The following is a 25970-nucleotide window of genomic DNA, read 5'->3' on the forward strand; positions in this document are numbered from 1 at the left end:
GGAAACATTCAGATTAAAATAATAATTTTTAGGAGTATTGGATAGTTTTACTTAAATGTGGAAGAGGGTTTAGGAGGGGTTCCTGTGCAGGCTGGGCGTGTGTCCGGCTGCCTCCCCCCCCCCCCCCCCCCCCTCCATTTTGTGCCTGTGTGCCGGGCAGGACGCGTCTTTCCCCCTCCTATCCCCCCTCTGCTCAACTCTCCCTGCGTGAGGCTGCGGGGGGGGCCGCAGCACCCCCATCCCCACCTCCTCTAACCGCAGGGGAGCGGTGGGGGTGCCCGCTCCCCCCCCCCAGCGCCTCGCCCTGGCCTCCCGGGATCCCCCCGCAGCCCTCTCAGGGGCCGGGCCCGGGGCTCGGGCGGCGCCGTTTGAGCCTCCGCGCTGCCCGTAGCCGGGCCGCCGCAGCCCTAAGATGGCGGCGGCGCTGCGCGGGGGGGCGGGGAGTGGCCGGGACGCCCGCGGAGGTGAGGCCGGGCCGGCGGGGGCAGGGGGCGCACGGCGGGGCCGGGGCATAGCGGGGGGCTCGGCACCGGCCCGGCGGGGAGCCCTGGGGGGGGGCTGGGCTCTGGGAAGGGGGATTTGGGGAGCTGGGGGTCGGGGCGGGCGGTGTTGCCCCGCCGGGGACCCCCCGGGCGCGTTGCCCTGGCCGAGGCGGATGCCCGCTGGTCTGAGGCGCTCAGCTGATGCTCTGCATAAATAGCGCTTTTTGGGTTTGTAAAGTCTCCCGGAGTTGCTTTTGTTGTAAACTTGGGCGAAAGTGGGTGAATAAAAGAGGAGGCCAGCTCCAGCCAAGAGACCGCCACTGTCCAGTTTCCAGAGGTCTCACCCAAACTCGAAGCCAGCTGCTGGTACGCTGCCAAAGCTGCTTTGCTGGGCTTTCCTTTCGATTCCTGCAAATCACGTTAAAAACTGCTTTGGGAACGCTGCTCCCGAGTATCTGTAAAGAGGCTCTTGGATAGTTGAGCTTAAGTTTAGATCTGGGTTTAGGTTCAGTTTAAAACCGCAGGCTTGCGAAAATTGATGAGCGTTTAAAAAGAAACGCGCGCGTTCTGTTTGCTTTGTGTCTAAGATGGATTTGCTCAAACATTTAACGCGGATGATGCAACATGAAACATTAAGGCCTTTACTTTAAAGAAAAAATAAATAAATAAGTAAACTTTGAACTGTCTTTGTTCAAAGTATAAGCACAAATGAGCGACAAAAGTAGCAAAGAGTTGCATTGTAAAGAATAAATCGGCCCTAGAAGTTTCCCATTGGAGTTGCTGTGTTACCGCAGGTTGGTGATATCTGCGAGATGCGATATGTAAATCACAAAAACACTACTTTTTCTTCTTCTGACCAGAAAGTTGACCACATGATTTGGTTCAGAGGACATTCACGGTCAGTAGCAGGGTTTACTAGCCCATCTTTTTGCTGGAAAGCCAGGAAGAGGAGGTCAAATTTAAGGTCCGAGCTGTCACTTTGCAGATAACTCAGCACTTGCTGAGCCTTTCTGCTCTAAACCCATGTGTGTTCCGGGCCCTGGCACCCCATGCGGGCACATCGATGGCAGCACCAGCAGCGTCTGTGCCACTTTTCTCACGACCTGCTGCCAGCAATGCGCTGAACTGGGCAGAGGATTTCTGCCCCTCAGAGTGGCTGCTTGCCTGCTGGGGGGGTGGTGGTGTTGCTTCTGCACTGATCCTACCCAAAAAGGATTTAGTGACAGCGGCAGAATTTTAAGCTGGATATTCGTTGGGAGCTTACGCCTTTTGTACATGGGCTGGTCTGGTGGCTTGTGTGAGGCTGTTGTCTGCACGCACACTTACAGCAGCAGTCCCTCGTCTCAGAGGGATTCCAGAAAGGTTCGGTGAGTGAAGTAACAGGACAGGATGGTTCAGTGTAGCAGCAGTCAAGTATCAGTACTGAGAGAGTGAAGAAAATATGAAATCACACCTCCATATTCACGGTTTCAATGTGAGCTAACTGGTGACTTTGGTGTGGGGGGAGAAGACACGCAGAAGTTTAAATAAATGGCTCAGGTTGTCTGTAACATGAGCGTTGTTTGTATTACAGGAATACAAGAGTGAAACCAGTGCTGTAATAACCTGATATGGTGCCACCAGCAATATGATAGCTAACTGAGCTGTGCTGTCTGTATGAAGTAGGAAATGAAGGAAAATTTGAAAGTATTCCACTAGGTGAGGGGAGAAATATTACAAGATTTTAAGTGTCTAGGCAGTTCAAAATTAAGTTGATATGTATCAAACATTAATAATAATGAGAGCTAAGAAAAAACGTCGCTGAAGTTCAAAGAACTTGAACTTGTAATGGCACTGTGTAATAACCATCCCTTTTGAGTAGTTCGTATGCATGCTGTTTTAATTAAAGAGATTTTTAATGCACAGTTCTTTCCAAATAATATTTATAATGTATCTTAAGTATTTAAGATATTTTGAAAATATGTATTATTGATATTAAGTAATTTAAAAACTAGAATTCCCTAGGCCTGGTTTGTCACTGCACCAGTTACTTAAGCTGGTTTGATACGGCGTGTCAGTCTTCAGAGAAGCCGAAGCAGATAGTGAACAACAGAAGTGTGGGACTGATTTGCCTGACTTAAAAAAATAATAAAAATAAAAATGAAGAGAGAACGAAGTCTTAGGAGTTTCAGTCAAAGTGTCCTTTAATACTTCCCTCAGCATTATAAATGAAAGCAGTAAGCTATAACACTAGCTCTAAGTGTTCTCGAGGCATTATCTGCTCTCTCGTACCATTAACTCTTCAGAAGTCATTGAAAGATGGGCAATTAGGTAATTACTTCAGAAATGATAGAGGCTACAAATGAGTCTTCTTACTTGCTGGAGATTGCCAGTAACCTATCTAATTGTACTCTGAGATAAACATTTTGTTAATACATTGTGAAACAAACGTTATATGTAAATATAATTATTACACAGGATTTCAGTACATTTTAGCTAAGGGAATTTGTTCTGGAGCCCTTTCTAATTTGTGATGCTTCTTAGGAAAATTAGCAAGGGAAAAATATTGATTCTGATTGTATTGTTTCTTTATTTTCTTCTGATCCACCTGCTGGTTTCTGTCTTACTTTCTCTGGAGGTGTAGGCTCTGTTTTATTTATTCAGTCACTCCTGGTTTAGAGTTTCTAGGTGCAAAATGCTCAAAAAGCAGAAGTAAGTGTGTTTTCCTTTACCTGTAAGCTCTCAGAAAGCTTGTTCTTGGAGTAACTCTTACCAGTTTGTTGTTTCTAACACATTCTGCATACAAAGCAGGGCTATGGCTTTGAAGCACAAACCTTTTTTGCCTTTAACAAGAGAGCTTTGAACTTTGCCTCTGACAACATTGTGTGAAGTAGAAAACTATCATTAAATACAGTGAAATACAGATTTTGGTGGAAATAGAATTTCCTCAAGAACTTTTGTTTCTAATTATGGAAATGAACGCTATTCTTTATGTGTAAACTCAATAAAATTAAACACCAGTAGAATTAGAGTAATCCTTGTGTTTCAAGATCCAGTTCAGACCAGGAAGAAACATTTTCTGTAAATTATTGATGATCTCAAGGGATATCTCCATAGCCACGTTTTCTTGCAACCCCTCCCCCCCAAAAAAAATAAAAATAAAAAAAATATTATGTGTTCCTATACTATATTGAAAAGAAAACCGGTGGTTAAATGGGTCTGGGTAGGAGCACATACATTCTAAATATAATATTTATCTTGTTCATTTTATTTGTGTGTCTTTTTGGTACGGAAAAAGTGTCTCGCAGAGGTGCAAATAAAGGCTTTGAGTTGACATTAAAAAAAAAAAAAAAAAAAAAGGCTGGATTTTATCTCTGAATATGTTGAATGCCACACAAGTTGATAAACTGTGTATCCATTCGCCTTCCCAGAAGTGGAGATAATGATAATTGCTTTTTTGTGATCTATTGTGTTTTGAAGCTCATTAACTGATTGTGAAGTTCTTTTTGTAAACCCATGTAGCTATTCGACTACTAAAAAGAAGTCTTGCAAAACATACCGAAAATGTTTAGTGTAAAGTGAGAACTTGTAAAACGTGGTGCTGAAATGAAACAATGCTTTAAAACAATAGAGAAATGTTTTAGAAGGTAATGGGTATCATAAAAATATTTTGGATACCTGTAGATATCTGATATAGATACCCAATGGGTGTTACTGAAAAGCTGAATGGGCAAGGTTTGGTTTAAATTTTTCATATGTTCAAATTATGAAATTATAATATTATTTTCACATACATTTATTTTAATAATGGCCCCAATTTGACTGACTCTTGAGAATACACTTCCCTGATATTCATTATGTGTTTTTTAATTTAGATGTTAAGTGAATGTGTCATGTTTATGCTGTGTATGATTAAATTGAATTAATTGCCACTAACGCTTCTTTTAATTCTTCTTCCAGGACTTCAGTGATTCTGGACCACTGTTACTGCAATGATATTACAGAAGACAGCTGTTACATTGCATTTGTTGGATGAAACCCAAATATTTTCTTTCAGTCAAGTGGGTAAAACCCCCTAACTGCAGTTTACATGTGTAGGTCACTGCGTTACTGTGTTAGTCATTGTCTCTACGCAGCAATGACAAGACTAGAAGAAGCAAACAGAGAAGTGAACATGCATTCATCGGTCAGATATCTGGGCTATCTTGCCAGAATCAACTTATTGGTTGCCATTTGCATGGGCCTTTATGTCAGATGGGAAAAAACTGCAGATGCACTGATTTTGGTAATATTTATTCTGGGACTCTTTGTTCTTGGAATCGCCAGCATACTCTACTACTATTTTTCAATGGAAACAGCAAGTTTGAGTCTCTCCAATCTTTGGTTTGGTTTTTTGCTTGGCCTTCTCTGTTTTCTTAATAATTCTGCCTTCAAGGATGATGTGAAAGAAGAAGCGACTAAATATCTGCTCCTTTCTGCCATTGTTTTAAGGGTATTGTGTGCTTTGGTTGAGAGGATTTGTGGTTGTATCCATCATCGACCAACTCTGCTGACAACAGTTGAGTTCTTGGAGCTAGTTGGGTTTGCAATCGCCAGCACAACGATGCTGGTGGAAGAATCTATGAGTATCATTCTCTTGGTTATGGCTTTGGCCGTGTTAATTATTGACTTACGTATGAAGTCTTTTTTGGCAATTCCAAATTTGGCAATTTTTGGAGCCATTACATCCTTACTTTTTTTTCCATCACTGCACATTCCCACAAACCCATTTGCCTTGGCGTGTTTCTTCAGCTGCCTGATCTCAGATCCCCTTCTCGACGTTTACTTCAGTGGACTTTCTGTTACTGAACGATGGAAACCTTACCTGTACCGTGGTAAGATTTGCAGAAGGCTTTCTGTCATCTCAGTTGGAGTCGTTGAACTGATCTTTTTCATCCTTGCCGCCTTTAAGCTGCGCGATTTGGATCTCTGGTATTTTGTGATACCTGGTTTTTCTATTTTTGGAATTTTTTGGATGATCTGTCACGTGATTTTTTTTATAACTCTTTGGGGATTTCACACAAAACTAAATGACTGTCACAAGATATACTATACCCACCGTGCAGAAAACAACAGCCTCGACAGAGTTATGGCATCCAAAGGAATGCGTCACTTCTGCTTAATTTCAGAACAGCTAGTATTTTTCAGCCTTGTTGCAACTGCTGTTTTGGGGGCCGTTTCTTGGCAGGTAAACAATAATCTCTTTATCTTGGTCTCCCTCTTGAGAATTGTTGGCTCCTAAAAGTTCTTGTGCCATTTGGTGGTGTATTGTGGCTCAGCAGTTCAGAGTTGGGGCCTTTGGCTTCAAAAGCACGCTCTTCCAGTTCGACACTTTGTGCTGCCTGTGTCTTAGGAAGGCAACTGGCACTTGCCAGTTTCCCCGTATAGTCAGAATGAGCAGAGTTCATGCTTCCAGGCAAAAGAAGTGTGCAAATTTTTTTAAATGTACCTACTTAGCAAATAATCTTACCTCTGAGTTCTTTGTGCCATAATTTATTTATTTTTTTCAGATGAAAGCACTGTATTGAATCCTAGTAATGTGCACCACATTGAGGGCTTTTCTTATGGACTATTTTAATGGAATCGAGGCAAAGTTATGTTTTAAGAATGCATTATTCAATACTTCTGTTTTGATGTGAAGTCAGAGGTCAGCTGATAAACTGATAAATTGTTGGGATAAGGTACTCTCAGTTTCTTAAATTGCAATCTGTTTATGCATCTCATACATTCCTAGAAAGACCAGTTCTTAACATCACATGGTGTTCTTATCTGTGACTTTTCTTTCCATTCCTGACATAAGGCCTATGCCTTTTCTTTGTCAGAAAACAAATATTTCTCTAGAAATGCTTGCTCAGTGCTCAAACAAAAGTACATTGTGTGTTATCACTAGTGCAACAGGGTGAAAAGGGAGTTTGGTGCCTGTATTCTTTTTTTATGTTGATCTGAAAAACAGCAACAGTCATTCTTTTAATAAGAGGTAAAAAAGAGAATAGGATTAGATTAGATACAAAGAGGAAATTCTTTAATCAGAGTGGTGTGGCACTGGCACAGGCTGCCCAGAGAAGCTGTGGATGCCCCATGCCTGGAGGTGCTCAAGGCCAGGCTGGATGGGGCTTTGGGCAGCCTGGGCTGGTGGGAGGTGTCCCTGCCCATGGCAGGGGTCTGGAGCTGGGTGGGCTTTAAGGTCCAACCCAAACTATTCTGCAATTCTGTTTATTAGGGATGAAGGTGCTAATGCACTGAAAGAAATGGGAAAATAGTTTGGGAAACAGAAAGAAGTCAAGATAAACTTTCACAGATTAATATTGTTGATTTCCTTTTTTTTCCTTCAGAGAACTATGGGATTTTATCAATCAAAATGCAGATCTTTAATTTTGGTGTGCTGGGTGACTTCTTCATTAAAAGCAAATTTCTTAGCATGTCTGAAATAGCGCTACTAGTTTCTCTGCCTTTACCTTACTCCTTCAACGTCCTTGATACACCTTAGTTAATAGTTACAGAAGTGATTTGGGTGGAGTCACTCCACTTAGTTATACCCAACAGCAGTCAGAAGAAGCCAGACATGTAAGTTGGGCAGGTAGTCACAGGAGAGGGACATTTTCTTTTGGCGGCTTCCAGTGCCTGTCCACACACAGCTGGACACCAGATACCACCATGGGGGTCCTGCAGGGTCACCCTGGGCAGGGCTCCGTCTCCCTGCTGGTCTGCTGAAAGCACACAGGAACTGCTTTCAGGGGGCTGCTTCCTGAGTGCAGGTTATGTGCACAAGCAGGGAGGTTTGGATTCAAACTCGTCAGGTTACATTTTCTTCTTCGTGCTGATAATTCATTGTTTTTCTTTTTTCTGTCTCTGTTGTGTGCCCAGAAATAACTGCAGCAGTAAGAGATTTGATAATTTCCAGGCTTCTCTAATTTTGGAGAAGTCCTGTTGTACTTTGGAAGGATTCGTGCAGGGCAGTTCACAAAGAGCAAGCTGGCAAGTCAGCTAAACCTTAGTGTTTGTTATTGGCTAACTTCAGTTTCTGGCATCGTGTGTGTACGTAAGATAAGCTGTTACTGCCTCTGTCCCACAGGTTGTTTGTTCCCTGTTCAGTGGGAAGGGGAGTAATGGTGGTGGCAAAAATGAGACCACCTGCTTATACTTGTCAGGAAATACATTTTTTTATTATAATAATAATTAATTTAGTAGATAATTATATTGGCATTAATTTTACTGTATTTGTGTTTCTTCCATTATGTATTTACATCAACGAGTTACTTTAAGACTACAAATACAGTTGTCTCCAACCAAAATCCTTTCTGTTTCAGAGGTGTGATGTTTGCCACACAGATCACTGTGCCTATTTCATCTGTTGTCAGAAAATGAAATACTTTACCAGACCTGGTCAGAGCGTGACTTAATAAATGGATACATCATTTATTATAGTGACTGCAAGGAGCTGTGGCCTTTTCTCTGTTTTTCTGGATAGTGTCAGTTTTCAAAATAATTAGAAATAAGAAATTAATGATGTATGAGCATATGATTCACTCTCTTGCAGGACTTTTTTTTTTTTTTTTTTTTTTTCTCTGGGGCTTTAAGGAAACTCGATTTTTTTTCTTCTTTATAGGGGGAATTGCAGGTCTCAAGACTCTTCCTTTAGAGTCCTTTGCAGGGTTTTTGAGTTGTTTCCGAAGGTCTAGCAAGCTCAATGGTAATGCAGCAAACAAGCTTCTGCAGTTAATATGTACTTTCCTTATGATGTTTTACACATACTGTAACAGAGACAAACTTAGAGAATACTCTCTGGTTTTCCTCTTTTTTTTTTTTTTTAAAAAAAAAAAAAAGGAAAGAAAAGCTATTCCTAAATGCTTATTAGGTTGGGATTTGTATTTTGTTTGTGTTTGTTAAAAAAAAAAAAAAAAAGTTACTGGCATTAGGATGTAATAGAAAAAGATCTTAAGGCTCTTAGATGCCTTTCTATGAAAATGCTTTTATATGGTCAAAAAAAAAAAAGTATTTGGAATTATTGGGAAAGGATTGAAGCTATCATCATGCCACAGTATAAATCCATAGCTTCAATATGTCAAATAATTGTGCAATTCTTATTTGCCATCCGAGACATCAGAAAACAGGAGACAGTTCAGAGAAGGGTGGTGAAGTTCATTAGAGACCCAGCACAGTTTCCATGGAAGGAATGACTAAGTGGGGATGCTTCAGTATGGAAATGAGATAGCGGAGTGGGAATATAAAATATTGTATGTGATGTGGAGAAATAATAGTAAGTCCCAGCCCCAGAGCTGAGGGATCAAGTTGGCAGGAAGCAGGAATGAGACAGGCAGGTGGGGACAGCTCCTCATACTGAGCCAAGCGACCTGAGAAGTGGGCATCATGGTGCGCTAAGCAGTCATACAGGCTAAAGGGGACGCTGCACAGTCCCTGGGGACAAATTCACTGAGGTTTATTTTCTGTAAAGAACCAATGTCTGGCTCAAGAGACACCAGTTGTTGGAGTACTCAGGAAACACGCCTGCTTATTTTATCCTTACAGTCTTTCCTAGGCATCCATTTGGACTCTTTGAGACAAGACATTCTTCTAGTTGGATCTGTGGTGCAGCCTTGTGCAGTCACCCTTACATTTTCATGTTAGGGATGTATTTTTTTAGTTAAATTTGCAACATATTTTTTCTTTATGTTCTTAGGAGTGCAAAGCACTCCAGAGTCAGAAGCTCCTGAAAATGTGTTTGCTCTTTTTAAAGTTTCCTTCTTAACATTTTCTGCATGTGTAAAATAACAGGACTGTTTCCAGACTTTACAACTTCCAATTTGGGATTTATGTCATCTTAGTAAGTGCTAATTGTATTTGAAATCTGCTAAGCGTAGCCTAGAAGATGAAGCGCTTTGTGTTTATACCTTTCCTCAGTCTGAGGACGTGCAGAAAGCCAGTTTAATGACACTGCGTTCGATAGGAGAGGTGGCTTGGAACCGCTTAATGGTTTGCCATTTGGCCTCTCGTATAATGAGCAGAATTGGCTAAAAGTCTGCGCCTTGGAAAGTTGCTTCCTAACAGTCAGCTATAAATAACTAGCCCTAGCATATGAAAAAGCTGGCTCGGTTGTGTGTGTTATCTTATAGCCAAAAATGGGGTAGAGGATGGAAGGGGCTCTGCTTCATGGAGAAGTTCATTACAGCAGCATTATGTATGCCCTTTGAACCACTGCAATATCAATGCATCGTGTAAATGTAACATGTATGAGGGGTCAAGGCCTAAGGAGAACGTTGCCTGCTAATTGGTTGCTACAGTGTGTGCTGATTGACGAAAATTGCCAGGAAAAAAAGAAAATAAAATCTTGTTTCATAGAAAGGCCTTTAAAATGGGGAGAATTAACTCACTGGTGTGCACGTAGGGCTTCTGTGACTCACGCAGAACTGCTGCGGATGCAGGCCTGTTAGGTGGGGACCTTGCTTTAAAGGGGGTCTAGCCTTTGCAAGAAGCCAGGGGCTGTCGGTGTGCTTGGGGAGGGTTGGGGATCCTGAAAGGAGAATCCCTCTCCGACAGATCAAACTGAACTGTGAAGAGCAGAGCCCTCGGGTCTGTCTGAAGCTGGAGGATGACCTGAGGAAGCGCGAGGAGTGTAGAAGCAATTTGTCAAAGATGATTGCATTCAAAAATGGAGTAACAGCTTTTCAGTGGGACGTGTTTCAGGAGTGACACGGTCTGCTTCTGAGATTAATCCCTGCTTGAGCTGGAAAGGAAAAACACCTTGACTCGTCAGTAGACCCGTTGAAAATTTTCCTTGTGAAATCTGCAGGAAGCGTTCTGCGCTGCCTTTACATTCGTGTGAGTAATTCCAGTCAGATCAATAGCCTCTTTAGCTCCTGTAGTACTTACTCATTTCAGCAATTACTCATGTCTGTAATTAGGCTCTGGGTTGGGACAGGATCCAGCAGAAGTCGTGCAAATGACTCAGGCATTACCTCTTCTTGAAGCTAGTAAAATGATGAAAAATTTGGAGAGGAAGGGCTTGGAATTCACAAGCATAGTTCTTGGAAAGGTTTGGAGGAATCTTTTTCTGAGAAACTTCAAATCAGATTTGGTTAAGTGCTATATGCCAAGGTAGCAGCGCAGTTTTGCTTAATTACTGCCTGAAGAGAATTATTATCCCTGGAAGACCTGTATTTAGTATTACCAGGAGAAAAATGAACTATGTCAGAGACAGGTAAAGTAATGGAATGAAGTGCTTTCAGTACATTATTCTTAGTTTTAGTGAATTTTATGGATTACTAAAGTAATTGTATTCATGATATGCATGAGTACTTGTGCTTAAATGAGCAGTGCTGTTGAACTCCAATTGTTCGTGGAAGAACAGTCAGCTTATGGTGTGTGTGTTCTTGTTTGGGGAGAGTTGGTGATTTTGTATTTTTTATGCAGTGTGACTGTCTCGCAGAAGGTTTTTGAAAGCTCAGGTTACAATGCCTTAATAAAATTGAAGGTGGTGATTTTTTTCAACTTCTCTATAAGAAGAGATTGCTTTCTGAATAGTAAAAAGTTTTCTAAGTACCCTCTGTATTTGCTTGCACATACTTTTGTTACTGTTGCAGATTAAATAACTGTTTTAAATGCAAATCATATCTATTCCTCCTTTGTTTTCCCCTGCTTTTCTTTCTGACTTGTATTTTTAATCCGGTCTTCGCTGGGCTTTGCTTGTTGTTGGGCTTGCTCTTTGACTTGCATAGCAGCCTCACAATTTCTTTACAGACTCATCTGCTCTGTTTCTTCCACAACACCATCGTTTCCCCTTTCCCTGCTGTTTCACGTCTCTTCAGCTAGGTCCTAAATCCCCCTCATGCCCTGCTGAACCATTCTCAAGCTCACCCTTTACCCTCCTTATTTTTGCTGCCTGTCTTCCCCTCTTGGAAGAGGCGCTCAAGCCCTTCTTGGCTACCTGCATCTCCGATCCCATCGCGGTCAGTACGTCACGGTGTCACCCCATCTGAGGCTGACGGGGACCTCTGGAGCCTCCTTCCTGCCCTAGCTGCATCTTTGTGCTGCTTCGCCTGAGAAGAATGGAGGAGGACAGAGTTCAGATGAGCCCAGGTGCTTTTGGTAGCTGAGGTAGGCTCAGGCTTTGGCACGGCGTAACGAGGAGCGATTGGTTCTGTTCCTTGCGTCACGATGAGTGCCGTCAGACCGAAATTCAGAGGCAAGTTAACGTGCCTTGTCCACAGCCCCTTGGCAAAATGCTGAGAGGCAGCACCAGTGCTATTTTGTGACAAGAGAAAGCATTTGTTGTAAGCCTACAGAATCTGGCCAATGTGCTCAGCCTTGCTGTCAGCCTCATTAATTTCAGAAGTCAAATTTCTGCATTCCGAATATTCAGGATTCAAGTTACTGTGCTTGTAAATTGACTGCCTCTTCTGCTTCTGCTGTTCCATCTATGCAACGGCGCAGGCTTTCCTGGGATTAGAGCAGGGGTCGGGGATGGGAAACAACACCTTAAATCTGCCTGCCAGGGAACGTGATGGCTATTTTCTGCAAATGTGTGTAGATTAGTTATCAAGTTAGTCTTTTTCTCCTGAGATTTCTTCTTCACGGAGTATATTATGTCTTCAGTTTTGCATGATAACTGCAGAGGAGCTAAGCAGCTTTGTTTCATATTTACTTATATGCGTGTGCAGGCACTTAGGGATATATAAAACCTGAAATTGGATAAATTCAGCTTGGATAATGGAAAGCAGGGCAGAATTTTTCCTCACAAACAGGCAAAAAAATCTGCGTAAGCCTCCTCGGCTGTGTCGGCCTGTTGCATGTGATCCTGGGCAGCCTGCCCTGGGTGTCCCTCAGCAGGGTGACGGTAGGACCGGGTGACCTCCAGAGGTTCTGTGATCATCTAAGTTGACATCTGCTTATGAATTTATTTCTGTTTGAATCAGAAGGGCTTTTCTGTAGGCCTTCGCAACTGGCTTCCAATTTAAAGTAATGCTTCTTTAGTTTTTTCTTCCTTCTGGTTATTTTTGTCTGTCACATAATGTTCCATCCTTAAATACTCCATCAGAAGTGTTTCACTTTCAGCAGTGGTTTTCTCCTTGGGAATGGGGTTGTCCTATCTATTAATATAAAATTATTTATTTAGGGTACAAAGTACCTGTAATTTCTGGTGTTTTAACAAAGCAACATTTAACCATAAAATGTTGCTTGAAAAGCTAAAGGAAGGGGAAAGATAGTACTGCTAGTGAATCTTGCCCATCTTTCATTTGTCATTTTGTCATTTTAGTAATCAAAGGCAAGAAGTATTTTTATTTTATTTTATTTTTCCACATTCTTGGAAATGAGAACGCACTGTATATTTCAGAAGGACTCATTTAGAAGACAGGCAAAGGCAAACAGACAAAAACAACCACCACCAAAGACAAAAAGATGAAATGGCTTGTTATGTTTTCAGTGGTGTTGCTCTGAGGGTCCCTGTGTTATGCTTGCTTTTGGCGCAGCCTGGGGTCAGTGGGCACTCGGAGTACAGAGAGCTACTGTAGGCCAAGTTTGCCAGTGCAGTCGAAACCAGAGTGAAAATGGGTTGAACAGATGAAAGAACAGAATCCCTTTGTGGCCCCGGCTATGCATGCACAGCCATCTGCTGCATGAAGGACCAGTCATCAGATCGTTTGGATTTAGTAAGTCTCCACCTTGCATCTTATCTGCTATCTTAAAAGGGGGACCTATCTTAAGATTTAAAGTAATTAGTAGCTTAATTAGTGCTTTTTTTTTCTGCTCTTGCAAGTTGTTATAGTTTAGATGTTTTAAAATGACATCATTTTTTGTAGCACTAAATTAAAATATTTTATTACCTTACTATGGAGCTGCTCTAAACACTATTAATCATTCTTATATTACTTAGTCATATATTTATTCTAAATCAAAATTGTTGAAGAAGTGCTGACAGCAAGTGTCAGCATCTTTACATTACATAAATGCCTATACGTGTGACATATCCATCCTAACAATATACTTCTCTACTTCAGAGCATAAGATGGCCAGTAAATTAAGATGAATTTGAAACTTCAGATGGAGCTGAGTTGACTCATAACACTATAGAATACATTTCCCTTTCCTCTTTAATATGTGGTACAAATTAAATGCAGGATGCAGGGAGAGATGGATCATCACGATAATCAGAGGACTGGAGACCTCTCCTGTGAAGAAAGGCTGGGAGAGCTGGGGATGTTCAGCCTGGAGAAGAGAAGGCTCTGGGGAGACCTCATTGCAGCCTTTCAATACTTAAAAGGGGTCTTATAAAAAAAAAAAAAAAAACACATAGAGGACTCTTTACGGGGGTAGATAATGATAAGACAAGGGGGAATGGTTTTAAATTAAAAAGGGGTTATTTAGATTAGATATTAGAAGGAAATTTTTCACTCAGAGGGTGGTGAGGCACTGGCACAGGCTGCCCAGAGAAGCTGTGGATGCCCCATCCCTGGAGGTGTTCAAGGCCGGTTTGGATGAGTCCCTGAGCACCAGTGGGTGGCATCCCTGCCCATGGCAGGGGTGTTGGAGTTAGATGCTCTTTAAGGTCCCTTCCAACCCGAGCCATTTCATGATAGGAGGTGATCCTTACCATTTCTATATAGGGCCTTTATCTGACAAGTACTTGTGAATTTTCCTGCTGGCATCTTCGTATTAGTAGGAATACTTTCAGCAATTAAAAGTAAATATTTTTTTTTTTTAGAATTTTTTTTTTTAGAAAATTTATATTAGATTTTTTTTTTAGAATTCCTCAGTCAGGAATTTGGTGAAAACATTTTGGATGATCTCAAGTTCTGTTACTGCAGAATACTCCATAGGTTTACTGACTTGTGTATGTTTTAGGGGCTTGGAGAGTGCAGGGAGTGTTTAGAACATAGCAATTTGAAATAAAACTTTTAAAATAAAAAGTCATAGCAAGTACCGGTACAATAGTATTTTTATGATATTCTGGTAGCTGTACTTTTTATGGGCAGGTGTATTTTTTATTTTCTAATATGTTCACTCAGATCAAAACACTAATGCAACGTAAGAGCAGTTTGTTATAACAAGATCCAAAAAAGTCATATACATCATATGATGGAGAAGCTGAATTTGTTGTAGTTCTAAAAATGGATTATAATACTTCACGGTCCGTGCATTCAGTCTTTCCAAGGTTTAGAAAATCCTCAGACTGATCATAAATAGGAAGCTTTCTCAGATGAGTCCTTCAATTTCTGCATGATAACTTAAGGCAAGTTACCTTCAGGCATCTGCAGTTTCAAAAGTAAGTCTTCAAATCTTGAAACGAGTTTAGCCAGAGAGCTCTACAATTTCATCAATTTATACTTTAACAACTTTCTGTAGAATGAACGTTAACGTGACTTTTTTTTTTTTATTGAGTCCTTTTGATTTTCAGAGCATATTTAGGAAACTGAGCAACAAAAATAAACTTTCTGCTAATGCATTTGGGAAAAAATAGGGGCGTTTTGTTTTGTTTTTCTCCTAATTTACAACAGAACAAGTTCAGGTTGCACCATAATTGTTACACTGTGTTTTGGGGAAATTACTCTGAAAATCCTTATTCTCTGACACAACTTGAGAATCACTAGCTGAATGCTTCTCTGCCCTTGCCCCAAATACCTGATTTAACCTAACTCACTCGTTGATCCTGACCCTCTGAATAGCAGGCAAGATTGGGAATGGGAAAGGAATGTATCTGGAGTGATGCAAGATAGCTCCCGAGATGGCTAAGAAAATGATGTATATAAAAGTGATTAGCAATCTCCTGTAATGTATGTGCACTTAATAGGCACGCTTTACTCCTTGTGGATTGAAATTATTAGCACCAAATCAGTTGACATTATACCACACGAAATCTGATGGCAGTATTAACAGGAGCATTGCCACCTTTTACAGACTTGCTGTATCTGGGCTGGTTTTGTAGCCAAGCAGTTAGCAGATTTGAGGAGTGTAGGGCTGTGGGTATCGGGAAGGTCTCCTTGGCTGTTCTGATTTGATGTCTGCCCAATGTCGTGGCCTCACTTTTCAGCACTAGAAACGAGACAAACAAACTTCTCATTTGTAGCAAATTCAATAAAGCGTCGTTGGTTCTGGCTATAATCTTCTAGTGGCTTCAGGTAGTGCAATTTGAGAGTGATGCTATCAGCTACGTTACCAGTTACTTGAGAGGAGTGCTACCAGTTATCAGTTAGTTATCAGGTAATATCAGATTCTGGTGTTTATTTGTGGTAAAAGTATTGCTGTCACCATTTCAAGGACACACAAGTGAAATCCTTCTGTCAGGAGTACAATGGGGCACTATTTAAAACTGGGACACTTGGCAAGCACAGAGCTCTTTCTTAGCTCAGGAGGCACATTAGGTAAGTAAAGCTTGCAAAGTCATGTAGTATTTCAGTTCTTAAAAACTGAGTATTTTGGAGTTAGTGCTGTGTGCCGACAAGAACTGACTCCCTTTAGGTGTCATTTTTTCAGTCTCATTTACTTTCCAAATTATAAATTGCTTTGTCTGTGTGTAAACTGGACTACCAGCCCTCATCGAATCACTGAGACTGTTAAACAATAAGGGAGTATCCGGTTTCATTTTTTTTTATAAATAAATAAATAAATAACCATTAATATTGTAGATTTATGCAACGAGGGCACAAAAATAGGTGTGGTTGGAAGGTCATAACACTGTTCTAAAGACAGAAGGCTGTAGGGATGAATTTATTTCCTTTGCTACATAAGCATGAATACTTAATGTTCCTTATAGCAGCCTTCCAGTACCCAAAAGGGGGCTCACCAGAAAGCTGGGGAGGGGCTCTTTGTCAGGGAGAATAGGATAAGATGAGGGCTTTAAACTAAATGAGGGTAGGTTTAGGTTAGGTATAAGGAAGATGTTCTTTGCTCTTAGGGTGGTGAGGCACTGGCACAGGCTGCCCAGAGCAGCTGTGGCTGCCCCATCCCTGGAGGTGCTCAAGGCCAGGCTGGATGGGGCTTTGGGCAGCCTGGGCTGGTGGGAGGTGTCCCTGCCCATGGCGGGGGGGTTGGAACTGGTTGGGCTTTAAGGTCCCTTCCAACCCAAACCATTCTATGATTCAGTGAATAACCATACCATTTACTAGTGCTAGTGGTTGCAACGTAACTTGTGAAACTTTTTCACAGAAGTCATTTTTGTATCAGTGAGTGTTACTGAAGTAATCTTTTCCAAAACAATTTTCTGTCTGCAAAAAGGAAAGCTTCAGGTAGGGCATTAGCTGTGTGGGCCCTACAAAGTCCCATTGTAGATTTTCTTTCTCATCTGATATTTGTGTAGCTGATAGAGAATTGTCTTTTTAATTGCAATAATGTTCTCAGTGTTCGCATAAGTCATCCTTTGTTTGACACACTAAATAGCCTGCACTAGGGATATTTTTAAATGGCATTAAAAAGCAAGAATAGTTAAATGTATATTTTGAATGATGCAATATAGTATGTTGTCATCTTATGCTAGGTACGTGATATTCTGTTCAGTGCATTAAGTCCTGATCCTGCTGATATTTACCAATGTACATATTTTATGCACATAAACAATTTTGTGGCATGTGATTTCTCTGCTTAAATGGGTAAAGCTGAGCTGTGATCAGGGTTTTCAAACCTAAATCCTGTGCTGTCAGTGACTTCAAATGCATTCCTTTCAGAAGAGTGATCCCTGCTTGCCAGCCACTTTCTCCCCAGATACCCAAATTGAGCTTTCATTTCTCTTTAGAGTACTTCACTGTGTAACGTACGTGGAAAAATAAGTCTACATTTCATGTAGTAACTCCCGTTCCATGTTTCAGGACCCAATTACATTTGATCAGACACAGGGAATTATTATTAAAAACCATACCCAGCATACAGGAAGGGTTTTTCGTGCCGTACCTAAATCTCTCTCTCTATATATGTGTTTTTGTTTTTTTTTTTTTTCTTTTTAGCCAACCAATGGAATCTTCATGAGCGCATTTCTCATTGTTTTGCCTCTGGAATCCATGGCTCATGGGCTTTTTCATGAATTGGGAAACTGCTTGGGAGGAACGTGTGTTGGGTATGCTGTTGTGATTCCCACCAACTTTTGCAGGTATAGTTACCGTGCACTTCAACCTCACAGTAGCGTAAGTGAGCTGTTAGCCAATAGAGGCAATCCAGTGCTGCTGCTTGTATTTTTTCAATAAGAAAATACTCATTTAATTAATAGACAAATTTTGTACTTTAATTTCTTTCACCTTTCAAAAAGAATGAGTAACTAATTCCACTGGGTATCTTGAAGAACCAAATCTCTAACTGTCATGACTAATGAATATCTATGAAGACTTATATATATAATATATATAAAAGCATGCATTTTGTAATCCTGAGTCTCGTTGATTATGTATTGATGTTGAGGTATATATGCACACATACCTGCATATGCCTGGTTTGTTCCAGGTCCAGTTCATCATTTTCTAAGCACTGAATGCCATTATCTGAAACTTGCTTCTGATGCTGAAAGATCAGCATCTGAACAACACACACAAGTAAGAATTACTCTATCTGTGTAAGTGAGTTCCATACTGAATAAAAGCTACTTTGGAGCAGAGATATATGAATTCAAAATATCTGAAGAAAATGAGTACTTGAATTTTTCAAAGTCTATTGTTGGAACTCATTTGCAAGGTTTTTTGTGGAGATATGCATTCATTCTCCTGCACTTGGTTCCAATTGTGTGTGAACAAGTGCCTGTCTGAAGGCAGTGTACTTGCAGTGGGACTCCATGAAATAGTTGAAGCCCAGCATGTTCACATCTCTGCTTGTCTTCGTTCAGCAAGTGCAGAGTGCAAGCAGAGCAAGTGTTAAGTCCAAAGATGCTCTCTCTCTCTCCCTGCCACTTACCTGTATGGGGTTGAGTAAAGACTACATTCTGAAGTGGAACAAGTGTGGTGGGAGGAGGAGATAGTGGCTCCTCACTCAACTGCAGTATTTGGCATTGTTTGTAAGCCACACATTTCAAGTCAATTTGAGTATACAACAGTGCTACTTCATAGAGGAGAAAATATGCCGGGGGGGGGGGGGGAATTGCCAATTGCTAGAAGTCCACTAAACATGAAACTGTTGTTGATGATAACTGGTTTTCTTCTCTTTAGTCCTGATGGCCAGCCAACTCTTCTTCCACCTGATCATGTGCAAGAATTAAACCTGAGGTCTACAGGCATGCTTAATGCCATCCAAAGATTTTTTGCGTATCACATGATTGAGACATACGGCTGTGACTACTCTACGAGTGGGCTGTCCTTTGATACCCTTCACTCCAAGATCAAGTCTTTTCTTGAACTTCGGACTGCAGATGGACCCAGGCACGATACCTACATTTTGTATTACAGTGGTCACTCACATGGCACTGGTGAATGGGCACTAGCAGGTAACTGTTTCGTGATTTTTTTTTAGTAGTAGTTTTGGCATTGATAAACATTCCAAATCATTGAATTCTTTCTTGTAAAAAGAAATAAAACGTATTGCTAAACTTCTGGTTTGGTCACACTTTCTATCTGATAGTTTAGAATGACAAACACCAGTCTTTGGAGTACAAGTTCATATGAGCTCCTGGCAGGGAAGGAGGAAAGGAATGTGTAATATACAGAGCATGACTGTTGAGAAATTCAGGGGCTATGAGGAATAATCAAAATAGGCAATGTTGCAGGCTGACTACTTCTACCACTGGAAAGAATGCAGTAATGCAGAAGCCCCCGTTCCATGCAGTTAACTTGATCTAAAGCAGCAGCCCTTTCCTGACCTTTCTCTGTATGACAGTCAGGTATGTTACTGTGTGAAGCTCTATATCATTTTTTAGTATTTAATCACTTTGATAAAAATCCTTTTGAAACTAGCTGTTCTTATAGTTGTTCACAAAATTCTCTGATTATTGTTGACCCCAAATGTATGCTTACAAGTTTAAACATGATTTCTTATTCCACTTACAGCTCAAAAAGTTGCCTTTAAAGATAATTTTTTTTATTCCGGAAAAGTAATATGGAAATGACCCCCTCTTTCTTTAAATACAGATTTTCCCTGTATTTTGAGGAATATTTGTTCACTGTATTGAACAAGAGTAATCTCATTCCCTGGACGTGGCAGAACCAGCACACTTACTTATGAGTGAATTATCCAACGTTCTGTATTGCTGTGACAGCTAGTCTGTCATGAAGAACTGCCTGTGTGTCCTTAAGATGTACTCTGGATTTTATAAAAGATAGAATTAATCAAAGAGGTAGGAAGCAGGTGTGAATCCCATGCTAGAAAAGCAGGTCTTCTAACATACAGCAAACTTTGTATCATGGTGGGAACTATGGTTTGCTGACATCCTAGAGTTTGGGAGTCATTGTGGGTGCAATGTAGCCTCAAGACTACAAATGCATATATAGAGGGTTGTTTCAATGCATAAAAATATGTTTGGTATAGACTTCACCGCTTTTCCCTTTTCTGGCCCATTTTTGATCTCTTTGTAATAATGCAGTTCTACCCCAACTGTGTAAAAATTGTTCTTTGGGAAACCTGTGAAGCTTTCACATACTGATGGGCTTAGCCTTGCTGTCTTGCTGTACGGAATGGGGCTTTTGATGCTTCTGTGTGCAAAAAGTGAATCTTCTAGTAATAACTTTGAAAATTTGCAACTTGTTTTCTTCCTGGGACAGAATTCACTTTCACAGATAGCACTCAGCCTGTGAGCTGCTGTCTGCTTGTCAGCAGTCTCTCTTCAGGAGCATGTGCTCTGGAGCAGTGTAGACAGATTGAAGCTTTGCATGCAGTTGTGCTGAGCTGTTCGGCCACAGGTCAGTCTTCATCTGGATGCCCAACACCTGTTTTGGTGCAATTCCAGGCCCGAAGTACTACACCTGCTGAAGAGCAATGCATATTTTTTCTTAAAGCCTTCATCTGTATCAGCGGATTAAAAAAGCCACAGCAGTTCTCAGTTAGCATGAGTGATGAAATGCAGTGTGTGCCAATATTGCTGAATTACTTCTCTGAGAGTAGGGTGGTCTTGTTCCTGAGAGCAGCTGCCACCCCGCGCAATTGCCAGGCATGTCCACACGAGGTGTGGAGCCTGCTAACTGCAAGACTGCCTCCTGCCAGGGCTCCAGCCAGCTGCATACACTGCTAGGTTATGTACAGATGAAAGCTGATGCAGAAATTCAACAGCTTCCAGATCACGGCTTACATCTGGCCAGCTTGGAGTGTGGCAGAGGAGCTGAGATCTCTGTGTACCTGTTCAGAGAGCTATAGTCTGTATTAAGCTCTGTCTTTACTTTTCAGGTAAGGGTGAAGGTACCAGTTGTAATAAAAAGAGTTACTGTGATAACAATATAGTGTATAAATGTGGTGGTTTTCAGCTTTCATAGCAGTTCTTTCTCAGTTCTCTATCCAAGCACATCTTCAGCTTCCACTCTGAAATAATCTATGGTCACGGAAAGGAAAGGAACAAGCACTTGGTGCTTGTCTTGAATCCTTTTTTGTGCTCAGTTTCATTGTGAGAGGTGGATATGTTATGGAGCATAACTTGATAATCCTGCCAGATAGCACAGCTCCTGAACGTAACCTGAAGTACAAACCGAGATGACTAAGGAGATTTGATTGTATGAAGTCTTGTGTGTTGGGCAGTGGTGTTTTGTGGCAGATGGAACATCTGGTCGTTATCTCCTGCAATGTGTGCCATCCTCTGGCCTCTGGAGAGGGTTAAGAGGGATGGCAACCAGGAAACACAACATTTGGATCTAACAGAAAGGAGCATCTCACTGCTGGCTTAGGCACTGCTACAGCACAGCAGTAGCATGTAGTCTTTCCTTTATAATGACATCCTTTTAAAGGAGGCTTACTGGATTCTTTAGTTCACTAATGATGTTTCTCTGTTGTTGGAAGGTGGGATGTAACACAGCGGTGTACAAAAGAAAACTGTTAACTAGTCATGCATAAAGCATGAGCAGTCAGACGACCTGGGAGGTCATGTTATTCTCAGCTAATGCAAAGGCAAGAGCTGGGCTGCTGAAGTGTTGTCTCTGTTGCTGAATTGTCAGCTTAACTGCCTGTGAAGCCTGCCTAAGAGCCAGATGTGGCCAGACACATGGATTTCTTCCTCAGCTTGGTGCCTGAATCTTGTGCCAGCTGATCAATGTATGTGTTTGATGTCGGTAGGGTTAGAAAGGAGGGTGTGTTTGTGTGCTTATGAAGGCTGAGTTGGTTTTCTTTGGACAGTTTACCCTTGCGTAGTTACACCAAAATAAAGTTTACTTATAAGCCTTTCAAATGTTAACAAATCCATTTTACTGATAATTGACACAGAAGGCTTACCTAGGAAAAAAAAAAAAAAGGAAACTGGCTTCTATACAAACCTCTGTTGTAAACATGCTCTATTGTAAATATTCTAAGTACAGCAATCTGGGGATCGTGTACCAAGACTGTCATTAATGTACTTTTGTATATTATGATTTTCTTTGATGCTATTTTTGCAGGTTTGCATTTGTTTTGGAGAAAGTTGTAGCCCTGTAATTTTGCTTTTACTATAACTGCAATATCGTGCTCAAAGCCTTAACTCCAAGCTATTAATTTGAAGCACTTTTTTGTCACCCCTTATAGACAGAAATGTGAGTGCTGAAATACGCAGCTACTCTGTTTGAGATTTATCTGTGCAGTTCAATTGCTAGTAATAAGATTTTAAACACTGCTAAATGTACTTATGCTACACAATGAAAATCATTATGGAGTTGAAATGCAGTTATTTTAAATAATGTTTTTCTACCTCTTCTGAAAGTCATCTTTTTCTTTTTTTTTTTAAAGCTGACATTTTCGAACTAGTGTTTTTGCTGTAAATCTGTATCATAGCTCCAACTTGCTAAAACGCAGACATAATTTCTTCACATTAATAGTCACTGTGGAGCCAGGGGAGTTTTATTCACTTGTTTGCAAGATATTTTCCTTGGGCACTTGATGTAGCTTTTCAAAGCTACGTAGATTCTGAAGTATCCGCTACTCTAGGCAGAATGAATCCCCACTATCGGTAACTTTGCTTAATAAAAACGTGCTCTTTCCCAGCATAGCTGGAGCATGAGCTGAGATGGAGCATGAGAAATTGGACACTCAAATTGCAAGTGTCATAGTTAAAATTCTATCGAGTTTTCAGTTTCTTCATGTTAACATTAAATACATTTCCTTGTTGCAGGTGGTGATGCTTTACGGCTTGACACACTTCTGGAGTGGTGGAGAGAAAAGAACGGCACTTTCTGTTCCCGACTCATCATTGTGCTAGACTGTGAGAACTCACAGCCTTGGGTTAAAGAAGTAAGGAAAGTAAACGACCAGTACATCGCAGTGCAAGGAGCAGAAATGGCCAAGGTTGTAGATGTTGAGGAAGCAGACCCTCCACAGCTTGGCGACTTCACCAGGCAATGGGTTGAGTACAACTGTAACCCTGACAGCAACATCAGCTGGTCAGAAAAGGGTCGTACAGTGAAAGCCGTGTATGGTGTGTCAAAACACTGGAGTGACTACACTTTGCATTTGCCAACGGGAAGCGATATTGCCAAACACTGGATGATTTATTTCCCGCGTATTACCTACCCATTAGTGCATTTGGCAAACTGGTTTTGTGGTCTCAATATGTTCTGGGTCTGTAAAGCGTGTTTCAGGTGCTTGAAAAGATTGAAAATGAGTTGGTTTCTTCCCGCAGTGCTGGACACGGGACAGGGTTTCAAACTCGTCAAATCCTAATTAGGAACCAAAGAGGAAACGAAGTGAGAGCTCTGGGAACTTTCTCACTTTAAAGTATTTGAAACTTTTTGTATGACTATTTTCTCTGAATAAATCTGCTACACTCACTTTGTTCAGCTCTTTGAACAGCTAAAGTATATGCAACAGTTAGAAAACTGCAGTCTTAAACAGAAGAGGCTAGGACTATAATAATTGTGTTTTGTTACTGAACTGTATGTACATATGTAAGAAATTTACTATGACCATGCATTTTGGCAACAGTTTGCCTGTTCATATGTGTTACTTTAAGCAGCCTTTTTTCAGAATCACCAGTGTGACAGACAGGAGCTCCTATGAATATGAGAGCGTGCTTACTTGTCATTTATATCCCCTGTAAGGTTCAAATACGGGAAGGGAAACAAGCTAATCTTGAAATCAATATTTATATTCTTGAATTTGTTTTGTGGGATCAAGGCTATTATGAAATAGCACTGAGCCAAAAATTAAAAGAGAAGAATGGTCACTGTAGATAAGTAGCTACCAAGAATCTTGTTTTATTTGCTTTTACATCTTCAGCTCTTGCCTCATTCTCTACTGCCATCAGTGGAAATTTGCTACAGAAAACAAGGAAATCAGACAATCTTGTAACGTTCTGATGGAGTTAAAAGTGCACTGAGAGGTTTTTTCCTCACTTGTCAGGGTGGTTCTGTCTTTTTCAGGCTCTTACCTGTTTGTATTTTTGAAAAGCTACTCTGAAGTAAAAAATAGCAAAAAAAAAAAAAAAAAAAAAAAAACCAAGAAATTTAAGTAAGAAACTAGTCTATACATAAAAAGTAAGAAATACAAATGCTGCCTTGCTTCCACATCTGAAGTCTTTGCTGTGCCTAAGACCTCAGTCCTGTAAAATGTTGAGTCTGGGATTAGACAAATGGGTTCACGCCCAAAAGTATTAAATCTGTGAGCAAGCAGTTCGTCAGGAAAATTATTCCCATAAGCCAGCACTGAATCCTAAATGTTCCTCAATGCTGTTCTCCCAGCCACAAGATCCTTCAGTTAGAGTTGGATGGGACTCTGGAAATCCTGTCTTGATACTCTTCAGTCAGAGAAGCTGTGTAGATTTTTTTGTCTTGTTTGCCTAAATACCGTAAGTCAGAAGGTAAATAACTAAGCCGCCAAGGTAGTACGCTTTGTGGTGTTGCACGTGTGTGTACAATCCAAACATTTGAAAATCAAGAAATCAGTCCTTTTTATTTTGAAAAAGTTTGGAACATCAACCATAACACTTCTTGCTAACTACAACGGGTACATCTTGCTCTCTTTCTTCTGCTGTTACATCTTTATGAACATTGTCTGTATCTTTCTACGACAAGAAGAACTGAAAAGCGTGGGATTTCTGACCTATGCTGGGAACTGTAAGTAGACTAAGGTGAAAATCTGCTCTGCAGTGTCGTGACACACAGTTTTGTACAGAACAAACACAACATTTGGTGCTGATCTTTTGCCTCAGTTTATTAAATGGTTTCCAGCATATTTATTAAACTGTTAGGTTTTTCTGCAGGATGGACTGTGTGATCTTTAGCAGTTTGTTAGAAATTAAACGAAGAGTCAGCTCTTCAATCTGCAAAAAGATTATTTGCAAAACCAATCATGTGTTTTCAGATTTGTTTCGGTTTTCACAATTAACTCTAGTTTTCTGAATTTGTAATAATATTAACATTAACTAAGGTTATTCCTACTTTTGATTTTATTTTTTAAAGCAAAGGCATGGTGAAAATACCTTTTTAATCTAAAATATATGTTTACAGCCATTGAAAACTGTGAGGCCTTTTTGGACAAAGAGACTGTATTTTGTCTTTCAAAATCCAGGGTGTAGGATGATGAGCCTCAGGAATTCAGCAGTATTAATTCACCACTTCTACACTAATTAATATCAAGACATCCTACCACTGCCCATGTTCCCAGGCAAGGACCAGGTGAAGGCAGAGCTCTCCTCTGGTGCCTGATACTCAAGGAATTCCATGGGTCTCTGCCTAGCCCCAGCCCAGCCCCACATGCACTCTGTGAGAGACAACACACCAGAAGCTCCTCATGGCAGTGAGGGATTATCCCTCTGCTGTGCTCTGTATTAAATACAGGGGCAAAGCCTGAAAGAGAAATTTAGACCTAATTCCAAAGAATGTTACAAATATTATCATTGACATGCAAGTTATTTTTATCTACTGGTGACACGCTCAAGAATTTATTATATGGATTTATATGTATGGATTAAGAAGGGTAGCTTGAGGTCTAAACTTTTTTTTTCCAAGATGCTTGTTTGTACTGTACATTCAGAAATTTTGTTATAAAGGTTGCTATAAATTTATATCAATTTTATGTTGACTTTTTTTCATTTACTTCCCATACATTATCAACCTTGCTGCAAATGCACAAAGTCCTTCAAACTTTAGTCTTTGTTTTTCTCTGAACAAGTATGGGAATAAAAGCCATCTTCTTAATTTTTGCACTACCAGAGTTAAGTATTTGCTGTTCATTATGCTTTGCATGCCTTGTGATTGTTGTTGTCTAGCCTTCAGTTTTTCCTAGAAATTTCATCAGTTTTATTAAGCGTTCCCTTTATTTTGCGAAGACATAATTAATGTTGTGCTAGCTGTAAGCATCTATGGTGCCAGCAGTGGACAATGTAACTGGGTTAAATTTCTTGTGTATAAATACCTTTCTTTGGGAAGATTTTTACTGGAGATACTGTTTTTAAATCTGTAAATAGAT

General features: G+C 40.6%; 1 protein-coding gene across 3 annotated transcripts; it reads left to right on the forward strand.

The window, feature by feature from the left end:
* The first annotated feature begins 412 nt into the window (after window positions 1-412).
* TMEM168 (transmembrane protein 168) lies at window positions 413-25970 on the forward strand. 3 transcript variants are annotated; one of them, XM_032202629.1, is made up of 6 exons: window positions 448-464; window positions 721-848; window positions 4422-5688; window positions 17429-17571; window positions 18614-18888; window positions 22678-25970. In XM_032202629.1, the coding sequence occupies exons 3-6, from the start codon at window positions 4552-4554 to the stop codon at window positions 23223-23225; spliced, it is 2103 nt and encodes a 700-aa protein (XP_032058520.1). In that variant the 5' UTR covers window positions 448-464; window positions 721-848; window positions 4422-4551; the 3' UTR covers window positions 23226-25970. The 3 variants fall into 3 exon arrangements, with proteins under 3 accessions (XP_032058500.1, XP_032058520.1, XP_032058510.1); XM_032202609.1 differs by lacking the exon at window positions 721-848 and having other exon boundaries at window positions 413-464; XM_032202619.1 differs by lacking the exon at window positions 448-464 and having other exon boundaries at window positions 684-848.

The sequence above is a fragment of the Aythya fuligula genome, chromosome 1 (assembly GCF_009819795.1).
Source record: "Aythya fuligula isolate bAytFul2 chromosome 1, bAytFul2.pri, whole genome shotgun sequence".
NCBI lineage: Eukaryota > Metazoa > Chordata > Aves > Anseriformes > Anatidae > Aythya > Aythya fuligula.